The 21888-nt window shown below is 33.7% G+C and overlaps 1 protein-coding gene across 1 annotated transcript in view; it reads left to right on the plus strand.

The window, feature by feature from the left end:
- Positions 1-21888, plus strand: part of Dop2R (dopamine D2-like receptor) — a 153555-nt gene that overhangs the window by 15418 nt on the left and 116249 nt on the right. The window contains exon 2 of the mRNA XM_089642218.1: positions 2459-2568. Coding sequence (XP_089498344.1) covers positions 2459-2568 — 110 coding nt within the window. The remainder of the gene's footprint in view (positions 1-2458; positions 2569-21888) is intronic.

The raw sequence follows: 21888 nt of genomic DNA on the forward strand, positions 1-21888 counted from the left end.
CTAATTATAATTTAAAACCAAAAGTGATGGTATTGTGAGAGCTCAATATGGCTTTGTCATCGTCTAGTATTCGTATTAATTAAGCCATATTATTTTTTAAATTTAAATTCCGCCCAAGGGTCTCAACTGCCCAAGCCGGTTGGACTCTGGCATTCTTACCGGATATTGTGAAGCTAAAGTGAGTGGAAGGAAGAATATGGGAAAAAGGATGATTGGAAAATATCTTGCTATTTCATGCAATATTTTGATTCTAAATAATGGTCTTTTACCTGGGCGATACTAAAAGTATCTATTTATGTTAGCCAGCACAGTTATTCGTGAAGAATTGTCTTGTCCTTCATAAAGTGTTGGTACCAGCTGATTTGGATTCGTTGGTTTTTTTTCTCTACTGCTTAGATATGCATGTATCTATGCTAGAAGACTTGCTCAAATAACGGAATGGTTTACAAGGAATTAAACGTATTTCTTGGTTGCTCCGGTGTCTTCAAACACATACCGCATTAGAATCTTTTCTGGGATCATATTAAAGATTCAATCTTAAAATTACGACAATTACGCAATTTTATTTTAAAAAGATACTTCTTTACATTCATGAATACAAAACCCAAGAAATAACAACTAATACGCATATAATAAACACCAGATCTCAGGACCATAACATTTCCAGCAAGCCACTACGAATACAATATCTGGACAAAAAAAGCTTATACCAAGGTACTAAACTCTGCAACAAAATTCCACTCTCACTCAAAAATTACAAAAACGCTATAACATTCAAAAGTCAAATGAAAAACTTGACAAAAGATAGGGCCATCAGAAATAGAAAACATACTGCCATCAAAAACAGATTGAAACTACTCAACCGAACTAAAACACACTACCTACTATATTTATAATTCTTTCAGTAACTTTATTTTATTCAATTTATTACATTTTAAAATCTAAATAAAGTCCTCAGCGCGAGAGATCCCAGTGAGGATGTCAACAGGTACCTCTACTTGTAACAAAAAAGGAAGATTCCTAATAAATACCTAAAAAAACATTTACCTAACTACTATTGAAATACATTTTTACAAAATTTACATTTGGTAGGCGGATATTGGTACTTATATATTTATTTACTTACATTGATCATTTGTGGGATAACCAATAAATGCGGGATTCTTTTCCCCTCTTAATGCGTGGCGGGTCGGATCGGGAGAGGCTGGTTAAAAGATACCTTTTGATTCCTTCAGCCGACACTCTCGACCCATCGCCTTGCACTGGGATGGATTCATTTATCCGTCACTCCTGGACACAATGACCCTCAGATTCCTACCCATCCCTCATGCCTTTTTCCTTCCCGAAACATTCTCTCTTTCCTTTCCCTAAAAATCCTTTTCACACATCATCCCCAATGATAACATTAGATGGTATGGTTCCAATGTAAAAAAATCTGAAAGTAATTCAAAAAGATAATTACGTCACGTCTTTAATTTAGTCATCTCCACGTGTTCCAAAAATTCAATTAAATTAGAAGCACAAAGTTTTCCGTGTTGATTACTCAGAACGGTTGCGAATCTGCTAAGGTCGGAAAAAACCTCTCGTGGATCAAATACTATTGCTTTAAGAGGGGAAATGGTTTCATTCAATTATCCATCTCTCTTCCTGTAACGTAATTAGTTCCTTTGAACTACTTATTCCTATTGCCCATGTGCCGATCTTAACTAGCAACGTTACCTGACTACCGAGATTGGTAAAATTATAACTAACTAACCACGCTGTTTCCCCGCAAGGGTAGGCAGAGAGGAAGGTCCGCCAAACTTCTTGCCTCACTTACATTCATACGTACTCTTCTATTATTCTCTCTTGACGTGGCCCGACTCGAGTATCTGATTCACTTGATCGAGCCATGTCTTCCTCGGGCGTCCCCGACTTCTGCTACGATTCACATTCGCATCCTATATCCTCCTACACTCATTTCTTCGCTCATTCGCTCTACATGCCCAAACCATCTAAGAGTCCCTTTCTTAAAATTAATACAAAAATGGGACGTTCCTTGTAATGTAACCGATCGCATTTCTTTAGACGACTAAAAACCCGATTTTTCTAGGGTCATGTAAAAAAATTGAGAAAAAATAAAACCAACAACGTTTAGTCAGAAAACTATTTCTAAAAGATTGGTTTACAGCAAAAGTTCTTTAATGAATTAACTTGTTTCCGCAACTTCCAGCAAGCTTCCTTCTACAATGTAAATACTAGTAACTTACTTCATGTTAAATCAGTTAACGATTGTTCCTATATTACTTACAATTTACTCTATTTGTTTATTCAACATCATATTTGTCTGTGTATTCAATACTTAGATATTTTACGGACTCTTAACTTAACTTGATGGAATGTAAAAACTACAATAACAACCACTGTATATAAAGTAAATAGTCTGAATATGCTAATAATCTGTTATTTTTCCTTGCAGTTCAATGGGACGTGGGCGCTTCCACCGTTCGTGTGCGACTTCTACATAGCCATGGATGTCATCTGCTCCACGTCCAGCATCTTCAACCTAGTAGCCATCTCAATCGACAGGTAATTATATCTTTTTACATATCCCTCAGGGCATTCATGTCATCCTTTGGGATGCTGTGAGGAAGGTCTTTTTCAATGAAAGGAAGGAGAGGAAGTTCTAGGAAGGTAAAGGATATCAGGGTTTCGGTAAGAATCTAAGGATCAGTGACGGATTTATGAATATATCCCTCCCACAGCAGCACTAGGCGATCGGTCGAGAGACCAGTTAGAGGAGTCAAAGGGTCTCCCCAAACTAGCCTCTCAGATCGAATCCTGAACACACCTCACCCGATGAGCCCCAGCATCCCTGAGAAATCACCAATCGTAGAAAACCACTTGCGGTGACCTATGGCAGATGTTTTAGCTATCCTATAAATGATTCCCGGGCGGCTGTGCCCAAACCCGCCTTCTAAATTGAAAATAAAATCATTCCTTTACAAAATGCATATATTTTGACGGCCTCCGTGGTCGAGGGGTAAGAATCTATCTGGGTTCAAATCCCAGCATGCGCAAGTAAATGTAGTAAAAAACGTACGTTACTAATTTTCTCTTATTTTAGTAAATCAAAATCGAAATTTCTCCAAATCATAAGATTTTTGAATAGATACTTAAATACCCACCTGCTTAGTTGTAAACATTCTTCATTTTTTGTCCAAGGAAACGGCACTATCTTAACGACAATTCTATTTTTAACCTTTCTTCAGGTGGGTAGGTAGGTACCAAAAATGCTGATAAAAAAGTTCAAATAAGCACGACAATTTCACAAATAAAAAAATAATCTCTACTGAATCATCAAAACGACCGCCATCTTTAACCGGAACAGAACCTACAAACAAATTGACAGACAGACGAAATGCAAAACAGCCAAGTTGAAACTGGACTTCTCCAGGTACAATCAATTAACCCACAAATTGATTAATGATTTACAGTAAAAAATGGTTTTTCTAGAAAAAATTATGAACAGCAATAAGGAACAAATTTCACATAATAATTAAATTATTAATCAATAATTGAAACGATCGCTTTACATATTTATATTTCTCCCGTTCAGATAAGTTATTTGTTTAACGCACTAGTAAATCTAAAATTATCATTTTTGCAAAATAGGTAATCCCAAATCCTGAGGCAAGATTATTCTAAATAGTGGAATATTTCGGATACCTAGAAGGACTTTGTTTTGTAATGCACCTAATTCGAGTTATTATTTAAACATTATATTGAAGTGCTTCTGAATACCTTCTTATTGGGCGGGAAGATCATCTATCATTCATTGAAATAAGCAATTCGAAGAATGTAAGGACTCTTCGCGTAAACAATATGACATTCTGTCAGTTTCAGTTTGAATTCTGTTTCTCCGAAATATTTTTTATTATTTAAACAGGAACAAACTTTTATGGTGTTTTTTTTTTGGTTTGTGTTTATATTGACAACTTACAGCTCCAGAGTAAATGGTACAAATGTAGTTGCATGCTTAATAAAGTCGAAATTCTCTTTTTTTAAATTATGATTCAGAAAATAATATATATGTATATATATTAAAATATTAGGTTTAGGTATATTATTTGTTACATCGTGCCTTATTCAATTTATAAGTTTAATCTCCGAATAGACGAATCTAGTGAGGCAAGTAACGAAACTATGTATGTGATATTTTAGTTCAATAAAACTTTCAAGAAAACGTACCCGTGTAACTCAATTATACGCTTAATTTTGGGAGGCGGGTGCGGGAACCACCGCCTTGCAAACTATTCATTGGATAACCCAAACCACTGCCATCCATCTATTGGATCATCCCAAGTGGTTCGCTGCGTTTGTTAACTTTGCAGGAGTGCTCGGGTTAATGAGGTGTGGGAGAGGCTTTTCCGGGCATAGCTGCGTGGCGGGCTGGATCGGGAGAACTTTTTACATTATCAGTAGGATTTTCAGGACTCATCACCTTGCACCGCTGTGGGAGAAATGGTTCGTCACCTCTTGACACACTGACCCCCGAATTTTTACCCACCTCTCATGCCCTTTTCCTTCCCTGAACTTCCACTCCTACCTAAAATTGTTTCATACTACGTCCCCAAAGATTAGATGGCTCCGGAGGGAAAAATTTTCCTCTACACAGGCTTTCTGTGCCGAGTAAATATAAAAAAAAAAACAAAAAAGTTATTTCATTGTTATTTTAACATATTAAAAAAATTAAACTACAAAATTATAAATAGAAAAATTATGTAGAGGCATTTAAAATTATTGTTTAACCAGTTTCCACACCAAAATGGCAATATCCCGCTATGTTATCTACCTGCGTTATAACATACCCACCTACACACATAATAAATAACGTAAATTCTATGGTATTTATTTACGGGCCCACTAAAATGTCAGTCGCGCCGGACTTTGGACACCTTATGATAAAGTGCCCCTAGATAAATGTGTGAGGGTGTGCGTAGAGCATTAGGGTGGATTCACATTAGCGACTGCTGAATTTGGGTATGTAGGTACTAGCGAAAAAACATGAGGATATTACATATTAAAAAAATAATATTTTCAAATCATTTTTTTAACATTGAAAAAGGAAAACGGATATTGTTGTATCCAAAAATAGAATGCCTGGATCTAATAATAATTGGCTAACTATTGTTTTATGATATCGCAGAAGATTCCCATCTGAAGAGAGTGGAACTATAGCCTCCATTTTGTAGAACTTGAAAAATAGCTTTGATGAATTTTGTAAATTCTGTTAAACAACATGCCCTTAGTGATCTTTATTTAATTATTGACTGACCGTAGTCCTGTTTTAACTTAAAACTTTTAACCCGTCCGTTTACAGACAGACGAAATTTATTTGTTTTCTCCGTTTGCAGTTCAACATAGATTCTTTTTTCAAATGTGAAATCGCCGTTTTTATTTTGACTTTATTATTGGCATTTTTTGAATATTAAAGAGATGGTGAAGTTTCATTGGATTTTTAATTTAAGGTTTGTTTTGGTTTTGATTAATTAAACAAGATAAAATTAGAAACGTACTTCTTTGGACTTGAGGTGCTCAGTTCACAAAACTACTTCTTCCGTCTTTATGTCCGGGTTAAATCTTCCCCACAGGAAAAACTAAACCATTCAACCAAATACAAGATCAACAATACGTCGACTCACCAGAGATCAAATGGGACAATAATTCACCGACTCCAGATGTTTTCATATTAGAGGGTTCGGCTCGGTAGAACTCCTAACTGGACCTATAAATCCTACTGATCCCTTAATATAAATATTTTAAAAATCTTTCGTAATCCTACATATATATTATATGACAGATTTTTGCATTTTTATATATAAATTCTTTGATAGACCTAATACGCCTAAATTTTATATAAGAGAGCTAGGTATAATGCCAGCAGCCGAAATAACAAATGTTAATATTTTTGTAATCTGAGAATGCCAAATTCTTTTTACCTCATTTCCTAAATCTATGTATTTTCTTATTTTTTCACTAACAGATTTTTTTTAACATTACAGGAATTTGGAATAGCGACATCAATAATATAAGTTATTTTTTTAAATTTTGTCATGTAAATCTATATCGGGTCTATTATGATTAATCGTTCGGTCTGTTAGCATAGTTTTATCATAATATATTTTATAAAATTATAGTATAAACATTCTTACTGAAAAGGTTTTTACTATTTATAAGCATAACCAAATTCTTTGGCCTTTTTAAAAGTCGAAGTAAAAGTTGCGAAATTCTCCATGATATTTTTACTTTACTGCTTTCAGCTTTAAGTCCTTACCTTGCCATTAATTATATGAAACTCCGCACACAAGTTTGGAGTCGGGTTGTACGGGAGGGTTTGTATGACAGGGCGGTGTATGGAAGGAAATTATTTCTGTCGTTATTGTGATTTCTCATTCATCTGACTTACGGATTTCAGCTCTATTCTACATAATACTTGGATGTTGTTCAAATCTATGTAAAGAAATAATTATTTTAAGTGGTTCGTTAACCCACAATTACAATGGAAATGAGACATTTTGGCAGATTTATTACTTGTTAAGTCTAATTCATGAAACTTTCATTAGTTTTTGTATTTTAATAATCGAGTTTGCGTATGGTATTATATTTCTAAATTATGTAATATGCTAAATTATAATAATCATATATACTGACGGCCTCCGTGCTTGAGTTAAGGCTCTCGATTAACAAGCCGGAGGTTGCAAGTTGCGAGTTCAAATCCTGACGTGCGCATGTAAATTTTATTTGATTTATAGATACTCCAAGTAACGCCCTGGTATAAGACCACAATTCATCGATTTGGCGTGTTTGGTGACTAGATCTGAATAAACAGGTAATTCCCTATCTTCCTCTTTTCCATCTCCTTTTCTTCTCCACTTCTTTCAGCTTCACAACATACCCCAGACCGCTGGGAGCAGTTAAGAGTCATATAAGACTTTTTTGATCACAACGTAATATATTTATTTACTAAATATTGTGAAAAATATTTCACGTGATATTAAAAAAAAAAATAACATTTTAATTTGACTTTGCGTTCCGTTAGAACATCAAGGTTCCATGTGCCATTTTGTATGAATTTAAATATTATTACGGAACCGGCTCAACCTGAGACGGTTTATTATACCAAAAAAGTATATTTTACTATATACTTTTGTAATAAATAAATAGTACAATTGTAACAAAAAAAAACTTACCTGTGAAAAAAAATGTATAAAAATTATAATGAATTAAAAAAATCATTTTGTAGCAAAAAAGGAATTATGGCCAATGTCAGACCTTGTTGTTCCAAGGCGCCCGATTTTGGGGAAAATTTGTATATCAATTATTTTGCATGTGATTTAGAGAGGTTTGAACACAAAATGAGCGTTGTAATTATGTTCTACCTTGCAGGAGTTATGTACATATTTTGAATGTTAAATGATGCTGTAGTATTTGTATATTCTCCCCACCACGCGACAGCTGTCTCATCGAGCGTACAAGCACATTTGAAAATATGACTTTTTATATGAATAATACAGCATAGGCTGTTATTGATTAGGGTGACTGAGGAAGCAGGCTGACATGACAGAGAGGCATCCGCGCAAGCTTTTTTCAGTAATAATCTGTCATGCACCTACTTTAAATCACTATCACTGTATCCTCTGGAGAAAACTGCAACAACCTTTATAAACACTGCCATGATTTCTGAAGTAATAAAATATCGAATAGATTTTCAATTTGGGTGGCGGGTATGAATAACCAGCAATACATCTGACATAGGTCACCCTTACTGGTTCGCTACGTTTGGTGACTTAGCAGGGGTGTCCAGGTTCATGGGATGAGGATTGTCTAGGTCTTGGAGAAACTGAAGATAACTTGGTTGAGGGAAATCTTTTCACCTTTCCATCAGGACTCTTTTGACCCATCACCTTGCACTGCAGTGGGAGGGATGAATTCAAACATCCGTCACTCCTGGACACATTTACCTCCAGGTTCTCACCTAACCCTATTACCCTATTCCCTCCTTTTCAAAAAAACCCTCTACATAGCATCCCCAAAGAACCACAATAAACGAAAGAAAAATTAATTGTATGTAAGTTAAAATTAATTATTAATTAAATATTAAAATAACTAAAATAAAATTAATTAAAATAAAGTTAGACAAAATAAAATAATGTCCCGAATATAAACTAAAGAACTGCGATACATGCACTACAACTGATTCTATAATAATAAACTGTCTTGATGAAAGGAAAAATTTAGAAGCGCCTTCAATACTAATTTGAATGGAAATAAATGTGCCACAGACTTAGTACCTTTTAGTTTTAGACCATTTAGCACGCGCTCTATCTCTCGTGATTTTATTATCGCCTTAAATTGTGTATCGCCATCAAATTTGAAATTCGTAATCACGTTAAACACAGTTTTGTATAGAAATATAGGCCCAAACTGGGCTTTTATTTAGATCACGAAACACGCCCCAAAGTCAGTATCATTCTTTATTCTATGATTAAAACATTGTAGAAACACTGCTTTTGTTGCTATAATAATAAGTTATCGTGATGAACCCCCTACGGACTACTAAATTTGTGTTTCAACTGTTGAGTGTTGCGTACGTACGGTTCAATTTCGTCAGTTACTCCTCTTGGGAACGCACGCAGTATGCCTCCTACTTTATATTAAAAAAATTGCAGTCGCTTTAGTAGGGTCGTAAAATATTAACATGAAAAAAAACACAAACAAGTGCAAAAAATGGATGGTCATATGATGCTACTAAAATAATAAAAAATAGCTTTTTCCGGTTTCATTCGTTGCATCCTTTTCAAAGCTGTTTAACAAAATGCTTAGCAACTGTTCATTCTATTAAATACCTTGGTGTCTCTCTTGACAGCAAGCTTTCTTTTCGGGAACATATAAATGTGATTGTTAATAAATCTCTTAAACTACTTGGCTTCATCGCTAGTACCACTTCCGACTTCAAAAATATAAAACCCCTTAGAACTCTTTACTGCTCCTTGGTTCGCCCCCATCTTGAATATGCTTGTGTTATATGGTCTCCTTTTTATGCTATCCATATTCGTCATATTGAGTCTGTTCAACATCGGTTCCTAAAAGGAATTGCTAGGAGGCTAGGATTAGAAAGAGACAATTACTCGTATTATGAAATTGAACAAAATCTAAATCTTTCTTCTTTAAAAGACCGTCGGAAAAAATCTGATCACATTTGTTTCTTTAAAATTATAAACAATTTGATTGACTCACCTACATTACTAGAACTCATCACATTCAATAAACCTACTCGTAGACTCAGAAATAAATTCCTCAATCAACACTCGACTAATTATGCTTATAATTCACCACTGTCCAGAATATGTAGAATGGTCAACTCTCGACAAGATCTTGATTTTTTTGGTATAAGTTAGAATGTTTTTTGTCGCTCACTATGCAATTGAGAATATTTTGTTTAACTTTAGTTTTAGCACTTGGCTTGACACTTCTATTTCATTTCTATTTTCTTATGTTTTCCCTGTTTGTCTCTGCTTTTATATACCATCCTTTACTCTTGCATTGTACATTGTCCTAAATCTCGTGTCGCTTTGTTATATATGGGACGAAGTCCGTTAATTTATGAATAAATAAATAAATAAAAAGATTTGCACTGCTCCAAAAGAATAACAAGAAATTCATTCCTACTATCGCCATCAGAAAACCTCTTGCTTGTAGTATCCCACGAGTAAGTTGAATCCCCTTATAATGCGAAAAAATCCGCCAAACTCCACAATCATTAGTAATACCAGTTATTTTATTTATTTGTATTCGTTAAGTTTACGCTCACAAACAACTACGCATGACGGCTCCTAGGAAGATCCAATAAAGTTGGGTCAGCCGCTTAACCACGCTACGCACGATTCAACTTGGTTGGCTGTTGGGTGTTTTGATGGTGGTTGAATGCTTTGGCGGTACAACCATTCAAAAGGATAGCCACGCCACATTATCGCATACAACGCATCTCCTTACGGTTCAACTTCATATTCAACTCAAGCAGATTGATACAACCGCTCAACCAAATTGAATGGTTTGTAGCGTCCAAGCACAAAAGAATAACACGCTTGCCTTGTGGGCGTGTATCGTAATCCAAATATTCGCCCACTCGAGACTTTCCAATACGAAACAGTGTTTGAGAAATTCAAATGGGATGGAGATTTACGATGCCAGATGAGCGTAAGTGAGAACGCTGTCTGTTCAGCTAAATGGAACGTCTATTTCCGTTCAAATTTGAACAGAAGAAACTTTTTATATGGCTTTCATAATAATAATAATAATTGGATGATAGCGCCATTTTTAGGAAAAATCACCTCAAGGGCGCTGTACAAATTTATAATACATTTCTACAGTGTTGTTACAATGTTATTACTAATTATTTATGGAGATAATATACAGTACAATACTTACCTGGTAGGTCACTTGAGATTAACACTTAATTAACATTAACTAATTGTTTGTTAGTGAAATTTAGATAGAGGATTTAGAACATAATTAGAACTGTACTTTCTCTAAGGAATGGTATATTTAATTCAAGGGGATATGACAGTTATTCTTTGGCCGTCATACACGATATCCATGGCTCTATTCTTGGGTTCTTCATTCATTATTATAACATGGATAAATCTTTACACGTTGAATAAAGAAATTAGCAAGATGCAGATGGTTTCACTGATTTAACCTGCGACTAAAACTAATAACATTGTTTTCACCAGAAAGTCATACATATTAAATTCAACAACTTCTAACCGTGTACAGAAGTTGGATCTTATTTGGTAATCTTACGCCAATATTTGTAAAAATAGCTACAATCTGAATGATTTATTTTGCTTTATTTTTCTGGCCATCCTCATTTTCATTTTTAAATAGTCCATTCAACGCTTTTTTCATACTTTTTGCTATTTCTGTAATACGCAAAGCTGTTTTTACAAGAGCTAATATTTTAATATTTGTTCTTCGCATAGCAAGATGTCTAGCAAATGCCGTAAATATGTTTCTCATAACGGTCACATGCAATTTTTGTGAGGAGGAGGAAAGTTTTTTTTTAAATTGTTTCTTTTTGAGTGTTATCAGAAAAGCAATGTTATTTATTTATGTCTCCTTTGTAATTTACCTATCTATATATATATAATATGACCTGATTTCTGTTGAACTTTTTTTGGATCTTAGTTCCGGAGGGAGTTTATTCCAAGCCTTCGGCCCAGACACTCCGAAAGTGCAATCACCAAACTTAGTATTTGGCTTGCGCTTAGGTTTCATCAGCCTGCCTATAGCTGATGATGTTGCTGATCTAAGATTTGACTGCCTAAGACCAGTGTTTTCTGGGACGCATAGTTCATAGATGTAGGATGGGGCCATTTCATTGATGGATTTAAACACCATCCAGCACAATTTGTACTGGATTCTTTCAGGGCACTTGAGCCAGTGAAGGTTTCGAGGGTGTTCTGAAATGTGCAAATATTTTGAAACCCCGGTTATGAGCCGTGCTGCTGCATTAAACAATGATTGAAGTTTGTCAATTTGATATTTTGGAAGGCTGGCATAAATGCCATTGCAGTAATTGTAAGAGTTGATAAGTAGTTTTGTTGCTTCTTTAGGAAGGTGTTTTCGGACAGACTTAAGTTGTCTTAGGTGAAAAATGCTTAAAATACTACGGTATATCCACATTATACATAGACAATGTCAATGTTTTCTTAAGAAGAAAGTGTCATGTTTATACCAATTGTATATCTATAATTTTTTTTAATAATAAGCCGTCATGGATCACATGGGGACAATATTATATTATCCCAAATTTAGTGTCCTAGTGTTGGACATGTTCCACCGCTTACCCGCTCTGGTATAGGTACATTTAATGTATGACGAATCTAGACCCCAATGTCCCTGCATAGTGTTAAGGCTGAAAGATGCCTACAAAGTACACAACAATCATTGTTAAATGTATTAAGATATGTACAGTAAAGTATGTTGTAAATTAAGCCTTACATAATAAAAATGGACGAAACAGCTCTTGAAGAGAAATCCATCTGTAGAAATAAAGAAATTCTCTATTCCATTCAGTCATATTATAATTGTAGAAATCTTAAAATAGAACAAAATAAGATGCAAATTAGTAATCTTTTTACACATTTGATTCCAATACATAAAGCTATAAAAGAAATAATATTTTTCATGTAACGTGCATCGTCGTGTATCCATTTTGAACTATGGTTGAATTGTTGTATTGTACCATTGTCCTGTCCTGGACAAGACAGGACAATATTGTATTGTCCTTATATGAATTCGGCATAGAATGTAGAATATCTATTGCTAAAGCTTCTAGAAAAATGAGCTGAGATTCAAAGAATCGTGTAAACACTTTTTTTAGTAAACTTATTTTGTCCCTATGAATATATAATATATTCCCTTATGCCGTGCTAAAAGCAAGTTTCCACAAAATAATCTGTCATACTAAAAGCATATGTCACTATTATGCAAGCACTGTCACTGTTTCGCAATAATGATCTATCATAATTTATTTCTCTTAGCACTGTCAAGCATAGCGCTGGCACTATTTCTACAATTAAAAATAAATTTATTTATTTATTTATTTACATATCTAAATTAAACATTATTATACTTAATTTTTCTATGCCTGTCTCACTGGGAAATTCCTATAGACAATCAGACATGGGATGTAAATAAACCATCATCGATATCAATACTTGATTTGTCTTTGTCTGTCTCACTGGGAAATATCTATATACAGACTGACATGGGATGTAAATAAGTAAATTATCGATACCATCGGGAGGCGGGTATGGGTACCGCTGGCCCGGGAACATTTTTTTGGATAACCAATACCTCTTCAATAGGTCACATCATGTGGTTCACTACGTTAAGTTACTTAGCAGGGATTCCCAGATTCATCAGGTGAGGTTTGTCCATGTCTTGGTGGCGAATGCGTCTGTCCACCAACTGCGTGGTTGGCCTAATCGGACCCTTCGACCTTTCCAGCCGGACTCTCAACCCTAACGCTTTGTGGGAAAGATGGATTCATATATCAATTCTGGACACACTGACCTCCAGATTTCTACCCACCCTCATGCCCTTTTCCTTCCCAGAACGTTCTCCTTTCTTTTCTGAAAAGACCATCCATACAATAACCCCAAAGACAACATAATCCCTAAGGGGAATTAACTTTATTTTTTAATTTATCAGGGCCTTCTGTCTCAAGCATTTCTAAAAATAAAAATTGTGTTTGCAGCTGCTTATTTTACGTATTTGAGAAAAAAGTTATAAGAAAATCAACATTTGTTAACGTACCGACAGATAAAACATATTTAGCATGTGAAAACTTATGTAAATTCTCGAATAACATCGCTTCAATGAACACCAAATATAATCATCACAGATTTTCTTTTAATTTCGTGAAGCTAGGGAGTGAAATTCGCGTTAAACATCTCAGGAAAACATCGCATCGCGGATTATTCAACCAAAAATAACAGCAGTGAATTCCTTCCACCCGTAACGTGGGAAATAATATCGTAAATGTTCGGCTTAAATATTTTCGTAACTCCGATAAACTCTTACTGGCAAAAGCGTTCATTCCACATCCAATATAGTGGTAGGAATAGGTAGTTACGTGTGCGTTGTCACAGCCCACGCTGTTCCTCCTATAATGGCAAGTAATGTATTATATGTCACGTTCGAGGAATACTTAACCTTTCTGCGTAAATTGATGGACAAAAAATGCAATATTAATGAATATGTATTTATACATGAAAATAAGAAACCCGTTTAAAAAAAACTGCATACCTCCGTCTTGTTTGACACGTGGTATGCATAAATTTTAGGGAACGTATCACCAAAAACCATTTTATTGGTACTTTTATGGGAGATTTTTAAAAATTAACTAGTATCTATTTCTGTGAACAGTAGAGCTCGCATCCAAAAAATTAACTGTCTGATTATTCTTATTTAATAAATCAAAACCAATTTATCAATTTATGTAAAGAATTTTACAACTTGTCCAAAGAATTATCACCATCTCAATTTTTTTTCAACGGCTCGTAGTACGGACCACGCTCATGCTAACTCTGGCCCTATAAATATGAAGTATCCAACACGGCTACCATATTTAACCGAAAACGGAGCGTAATAAACAAATTAACAGATAGATAAAATTCCAAACGGTTGAGATGAAACAGGAATTCGTCTCGCTCAGACAATTTTAATAATCTCACAAAAATGCTTTTAAGCCTTAAAAAAAAACTTGACATTACTATTTTTGATACTACAATTTGACACCACATTTTTACTTGTTCAGTAAGAAAATAATGTAGGCGAGAGAAAGGAAGGTTACGAGCTGGGCTAATCAAATCCTTCTGTTAAAAATAATAAAATTGATGGAAAATCAGGCGCCTCACCACTCTCACAAAACTTATATATTTTCTTGTAAATCATCCCTACCATTTACTTTTTCTTAAGTTTAGTAATAAACTGTGTTTTTGAGGAATTTTAAAATAAATTATAGCAAAACGAAAGATAATATTTTTTTATTGATAAATAAATGCAAATGACACAAGATTTTTTAAGCAATAATTTGCCATCCTTTGTACTACGGAAAAAAATCTTGTATTGTATACATTAATTTATCATTAAAAAATAATAATATTTGACACGTCAAAATATTTCACTAACACATATCTCTATGCCATTTAATAGGAAATTCAGCACTATAGAAGCCTTTCATACAAAAATTAAGTTGGTGAAAAAAGGAAAAAGTAATATTTGCAGAATACTACCTACCTACTACTGAACTGACGTTTGTCTTTCATCTCCTAGCTTACTGAATATAAAAGTATTAAAATTTCAAGTACTAACAAGTGTAAAGTGCTAAACTCACTAAAACGACGATCGCGCTTCGCCTGTGGTTTGAGTTTTTTCAAAATAAAGTGTCTTTCCGGCATTATCTGCCATAAAAAAAAACATACATTCAGTTACTAATCAAGAGAATAAACAAACTTATGGTTCTCTCAATCACAAGGAAACCAACAACAAATATTAGTGAAAAAGTGAATACATCACATAAGTGAAACTTTGTGCTTAATTCTATTTCTAAAGAATATCACCTTCCAGCATTATCTGCATATAAAAATATACATTCAGTGACAAAACAGAGTGATTGTTCAATCTTATAATTCTACAAAAAGCAATTTAACTCATATCAGTGAAGTACCTAGTGGACATACCATTTCAGTTGAACACATAATTAAAAAAAGAGTGCTCAAATCGATAAAATAATAAAAATATCAAACATTTAAATTTCGAAGCGTATCAAGGCGTCATTGTTTTTGTCAACACGCAAAGTACCTATATACTTATTTCCAGGCTGACCGACAAGTTAGTCATATTGCCTACTTGCCAGTTGACAGGCGCAAAATTTCTAAATCTAAGTGTGAATACAGTGCATTACTCCACAAGCTATTGGAATTATTTTTGTGTCATTACAAACATTATTTCAGCAACAAGATCCGCCATTGAACTTCAAAAAATCATGGACTCGCTCACCGAATACATTGATCGCAAACTGGGTGAGTTGAAATCACAATTGTTTACAAAATTAGAGACGGAACTAACCGATCTAAAAAAATCAACTCAATTTGTGAGCGATAGATATGATGACATAAACGAAAAATTAAATAAAATTCTCGACCTTCCGAAACAACACCAAAAAATAATGGAAGATTTGGAAAACAAAGAAAAAAGAATAGTTGCACTTGAAACTAAAATATCTGAATCTGAACAAAGGGAATTAAAAACTTGTGTAGAAGTCAACGGATTCAGAGTATCGCCAAACGAGCCACCACAAGAAATAGTCAACAGAATTAGCTCAGCCTTTGGAATTAATTTAGAAACAGCGGACCAATACAAATATATAAAACCTACTGAAATAAAACCACCACGTCTAATATTTACCTTCAAAGATGACACAAAAAAAATAACAATGATGAATGCCAGAAAAAATAACAATGTCTCCCTTCTTTTAGCAGATGTCAATAAAAAGGTTTACGTAAATGAAGCCCTGACGCCATACTACAAAAATCTTCTATGGAACACTAAAATAAGGGCAAAGGAAAAAAAATTCAAATTCATTTGGTTTAAAAATGGAAAATTACTGGCAAGAAAATCCGAAGACTCTCCAATATTTGAAATAAAAAATCATTACGACCTCGAAAATAAAATCATGTAAACAAACAATAAATTCCATAACCATCTATAATATATTGAACACTTATACCAAAAATGGATCCATTAACTGAGATTGAATTCGATTACCCTTCTCCCGAAACCACCACAACTTCAACAATACGAGAAATTAATGACTACATACTAAACAAAAAAACAAAAACATTAAAAATACTCCACCAGAATATTAGAAGCATCAACAAAAATTTCGTAGAGTTGACAGTGATGCTAGAGCAACTTGATGAGGAAATCGACATTATCATACTCACAGAATGTCGTATAAAAAAAGAAACATATTCACCAAAACATCTGGACAAATATAAGGTATATAACTCCACGCAACATAAAAGTCAGAATGACGGAGTTATAATTTATCTTAAAAATGAGATCCAAGGAATTGTAAAGGAAATTCAACTCAGAGACGCAAACTGCCTACTGATAAACATTAATAATGACATCTCAATATTCGGGATATACAGATCACCGTCAACAAGAGACATTTCTCCCTTTCTTAATTCCCTGGATGATGAGCTAACCCTACTACGAGATGTTCGGAACGTGTACTTAATTGGGGACATTAATATTAATCTACTAAATACAGGACAGAAACACCCGCAGTGTGATGACTACCAACTACTTTTGCTGCATCATGGACTGATCAGTGCAGTTAATGTACCAACAAGATTAGGATATATCGAAAACGCTCAAACTGTATCTGCCTCCTGTATTGACCACATCATGGTAAAAACAAATAAACCATACTGTACCGCCGTTCACCATTCCAATATTACTGACCACTTTACACTACTACTCACCATTCAACTTCAAAATACACAAACATATATTAAAAACACACTTGTTAAAAAAAGAATTAATGTTAACAAATTAAAGGATTTACTAAAATCGGAAGATTGGGGAGAATTACTTAAAATTAAAGATTTTCAAGATTGCTGGCACTCGTTCACAAACATTGTTCAAACAAATATTCATAAATGTTCAGAATCATTCACAACACAGACTTCACACAAACGTAAAATAAAAAAACCTTGGATTACTCAAGGACTTCTAAAAAGTATAAGAATTAGAGACAAATTACACTTGAAAACTAAAAAAAACCCACTTGATCTTTCATTACTAAATCTTTATAAACATTATAGAAATATGTGTTCCAAACTTCTGAAATATGCCAGAGGTAACTACTATAAAAGTCAGATTCAAGACTGTAATAACGACCCTAAAATTGTCTGGAAAATTATTAGGGAGATGACATATACTAACAACAATACAAACAGTGATATTACCGAACTGGATACATCAAATCAAAAATTAAATATGAAAGAACATCCAAGGGAAATAGTCCAATTTGTAAATGAATATTTCTCCAATGTCGGTTCTAATTTAGCTAAAAAAATCATTAAACCTCTTCGTACTGCTAATGAGAATAATAACGCACTTACTAATAATATCACCTTTAAATTAAATACAGTTACGGCAGATGACATTAAAATCATTATAGATTCATTGAAACCAACACTCACTTCCGGATCAGATGGCATTTCAATGAGAATAATTAAATCAACTAGAGATGAACTAATCCAACCACTTCTCCACCTTGTGAACAGATGTATCAAGGATGGTATCTTTCCTGCATCGCTTAAATTGGGTTCTTTTATACCAATCTTTAAAGCCGGAAATAAAGAGGATATAAGTAACTATAGACCGATAACAATTTTGAATAATCTTTAAAAAATAGTAGAGAAAGTTATTAAGAAACAGCTCACTCAATATCTTGAAAAAAACCGCATACTATCTGAAAATCAATACGGCTTTAGAAAAAATATGGGAACTTCCGATGCCATCGCCTCTATTGTAAAAAGTATAAAACATAGTCTCGATAATGGTAATAAGTGTATCGGAATATTTTTAGATCTATGTAAAGCTTTCGATACAATTGATCATACATATCTTCTAGAAAAACTCAAAAAGATTGGAATCGTAGGTCGTGAACTGAATCTCATTCAAAGCTATATGTCAGAAAGGTCACAACTAGTCAGGATTAAAAATGAATCAAGTCAACCAATACCAATTCAATACGGAGTTCCACAAGGCAGTGTCTTAGGGCCGATTTTATTCCTGATATATATAAATGATCTATGTAATCTAAACTGTCACGGCTCAGTAATTAGTTTCGCAGACGACACAGCTCTTCTCTTCCATGGAAAGTCGTGGGAGACAGTATTCGTAAAAGCTGAAGAAGGGATGAATCAGGTAAAACAATGGCTTGATACAAATTCACTTACATTAAATGATACAAAAACTAAATATATTAAATTCAAAATTTACAACAAACAGACAGATAAAGTCAATTCAAATCTAAACATAAAAATTCATAAAAATTGTTTAACCGCGAACCATGGAATTCCTTGCAACTGCCCAAAATTGATTGAAATTCAAACAATAAAATACCTTGGGATAATTATTGATCAAAACTTAAATTGGAACTCCCAAATAGAAAATGTGAGCAACAAATTAAAAAAAACTAACCTATTTCTTCAAAACAATAAGAAAAATTTTAGATAAAGAACAATTAATTCAAATCTACTACGCATTAGCCCAATCTCAACTACAATATGGTCTTATCGGATGGGGAAGCTCATGCGATTCCACTATAAAACCAGTCCTCATAACACAAAAGGCAATTCTCAAAATTATACTTAGGATCCCCATCAGAACTCCTACCGACTATGTTTTTAAAACCCTGAATGTAATGACACCAAAACAATTATACGCAAAAGATATACTAATTTACGCATTCAAAAACCAGGACAACTTTACACAGACAAACTCAGACAGACTCACAAGATCCACATTACAACACATGTTACACCAACCTACAACTAAAACAACTTTTGGACAAAGAAATATGCAGTATTATTCTATAAAATTATTTAATGTCCTCCCTTTTGAAATAAAAAACATAAAAAAAATAACTGACTTCAAAAGAAACATTAAGAAATGGATTATGGATAAGGGAAGGAAGAATATAGATATAATTTTGCAACCCAACAAAGACTAAAGCTCGTATTATGTTTTATTTTTTCTCTAAATATTGTTTTTTAATTTTCTATGTAGTATTTTAACATATGTACTTATACTATTTCAAACATATAACCATGTACAATGTGACCTTAGAACGGGGTACCCCAGTAAGGACACATTATCTTATATAAAAAATTGTTAAATAAAAAAAATAAAAAAATAAAAAAAATAAAAAAAATACTAGTACATATTGAATTATTTGGCAGGTTTGGAATAAGTCGATGTAGCTAAGTGGTTTAGACTAGCTGACCGGCAGTCAAAAAGCTGCGGGTTCAATTCACGTCGGCGGCATTTATTTTTAATCGGGAGATATTTTTTTTATTTTTATGGGTATTTCAGGCGAATAATTATTGCTTATAATAATTTGTTAAAGATTTAAAAATTGTGTATGTAAATATTGTAGATAATTCTTACTATCCTATATGATTTAAACACAACTGGCAGGTGTCAAGTAGAGAAGCAGTTAGTACGAATGATAAGAAGTATTTCAAAGGTTTGAAACGGTCTAAAAATGAATTATTGTGGTGTTCGCAAACAAACAGTTGGCGATCCCTATTTCGTGTAATCCATCTTAGGGAATCGAGTTAGATATGTGCGAAATGTAACTTATATTATAACAGAGTTAGTGATGTAGCGCCGCGCCGTGAACACGACAAGATATCACATGAAACTGTTCTCACATGTAGTAACGTATTGTTGATGTGATGTTCGTACGATTTAGGTAAAACGAAAGTACTCACCCCCCAAATGTAGAGATTCTAGAAATATTGGTTTTAATAGAGACTTTTACAATGGAAAAAGCTCTCAAGCTAGGCGGCCAGGAGAAAAAAAAATCATCATTTAGATCAAAATGTTGATTGGAATGACTTAAGCTTAGTTTTCTTACAGGTTCTTGCTCCCCCACTTTCCTAACATCGCATTCCCCTCTTCGGGGGAAAATTCATAATTTTCTTTATCGGGGATGCATTAGTCCCACTCGCCAGTAAAAATAGAAATAATTGCGTGTAAAAATTATGACGCAGGTTAAATGCTGAGTGGTTAAAAGTCCTGAGTTCGATAACTTGTATCTTTAATATTCATTAATTAATATATAAAAAAAATTAAATGTTATATCTAGATAATTTGTTTGTAAATTTTTTTAAATGTTTTATTTGCCTTCATAACACAGTAATAAATAGTTGCAAAATGTTAAGTATAAGTCAAATTATCGTAAGTCTTTATATATGTGATCAGTAACACCGACAATGAGAAGGGAAGAATTGTGCATGTCTCTCCTGCTTTTGGTCTGTGGTTGAATGGAATTGAATGGAATTCAATCAATATTTTTTGTGTTCAATTTTCACAACTCCATTGTATTATTCTGTAGACTTGGCTCATACGAGTGAAACTATTTGACAAGTTGACAGAAACAGTAAGTTTTTCAATGCCTCTGGAAAAGCTGTCATGGGTAAAATTAAATTTATCACACATGACACATAACATTACACTGTAAATAAAAAATATACAGGGTTATCAGTGTTATAGAATACTGGATACAATGTTACAGTGTCCATCATCAGGGTAGATGTGTCATATGCGAAACACGGCATATCACCCCAAAAAAAAATAACAAAAATACTTTTGGCAGTGAAAATCTTAAATCATATTTATTTATTGTTTTGGTGTTTACTTATTGTTTTGGTGTTTAATTCGTAGAACTCCATTTAATTTTTTTAAATAAATTTAAAATAAATCAAATTTAATAATGTTATAATAATTATTAAGTTCTGCAAGTATTTCTGTTATTTTTACAGTTTTTAATGTGACAGCTGTTTCGGCTTTTGAGGCCATTATCAAACTGTCAAACAAATATCAAATTATATTTGATATTCATAGCAATGTACTGTACTTGATAAATATTTTTATTGTTTCTTTACATTGTATTTTTTTTACGTTACAATTTTTAAGTCCACTAGTACAAGTTGTGTTGTAGTTAGTAATTTTATAAAATAATAAAAATAAAAAAAAAGATTAAAAAAAATATTGTTACATAAATGTTTCTATGAATTAGGTATCTACCCTGCATGTAAGGTTGCCAGACGTCCTATATTTAAAAGGACGTCCTCTATTTCAGACCCAAAAATTGATCTTGTCCTCTAATTTAAAATCTTCAATAGAGGACAATACTTTGTCGTTTTTTCATTTGGAAAAAATAAATGAATCAGCGTGATTTCGCGCGATGTGCTGCGAGGCGGCGCGGCGGGCGGCGGCGCGCCGCGGGCGGCTGAGTCAAAATAGTCAAAATACGGAACACGGTCGGGCAAATATTGCTCGGCGCCTATTTCCTCTGCTAGGTGAGGTGACGCGTGACGTTAGAGAGCGTGTTATTTCGTCTGTACGCAAGTAAATCGAATTGAAGATGCCTTTTTTGGAATGGCAGTCCAGCAAATTTTTCGAAAAATGTCTACTTCTCAGGCTGAAAAATACACAACTATATTTTTGGAGTGGTATCAAAATGTA

The sequence above is a fragment of the Hesperophylax consimilis genome, chromosome 18 (genome assembly GCF_061612785.1).
Source record: "Hesperophylax consimilis isolate HC1 chromosome 18, BYU_Hcon_1.0, whole genome shotgun sequence".
Lineage (NCBI taxonomy): Eukaryota > Metazoa > Arthropoda > Insecta > Trichoptera > Limnephilidae > Hesperophylax > Hesperophylax consimilis.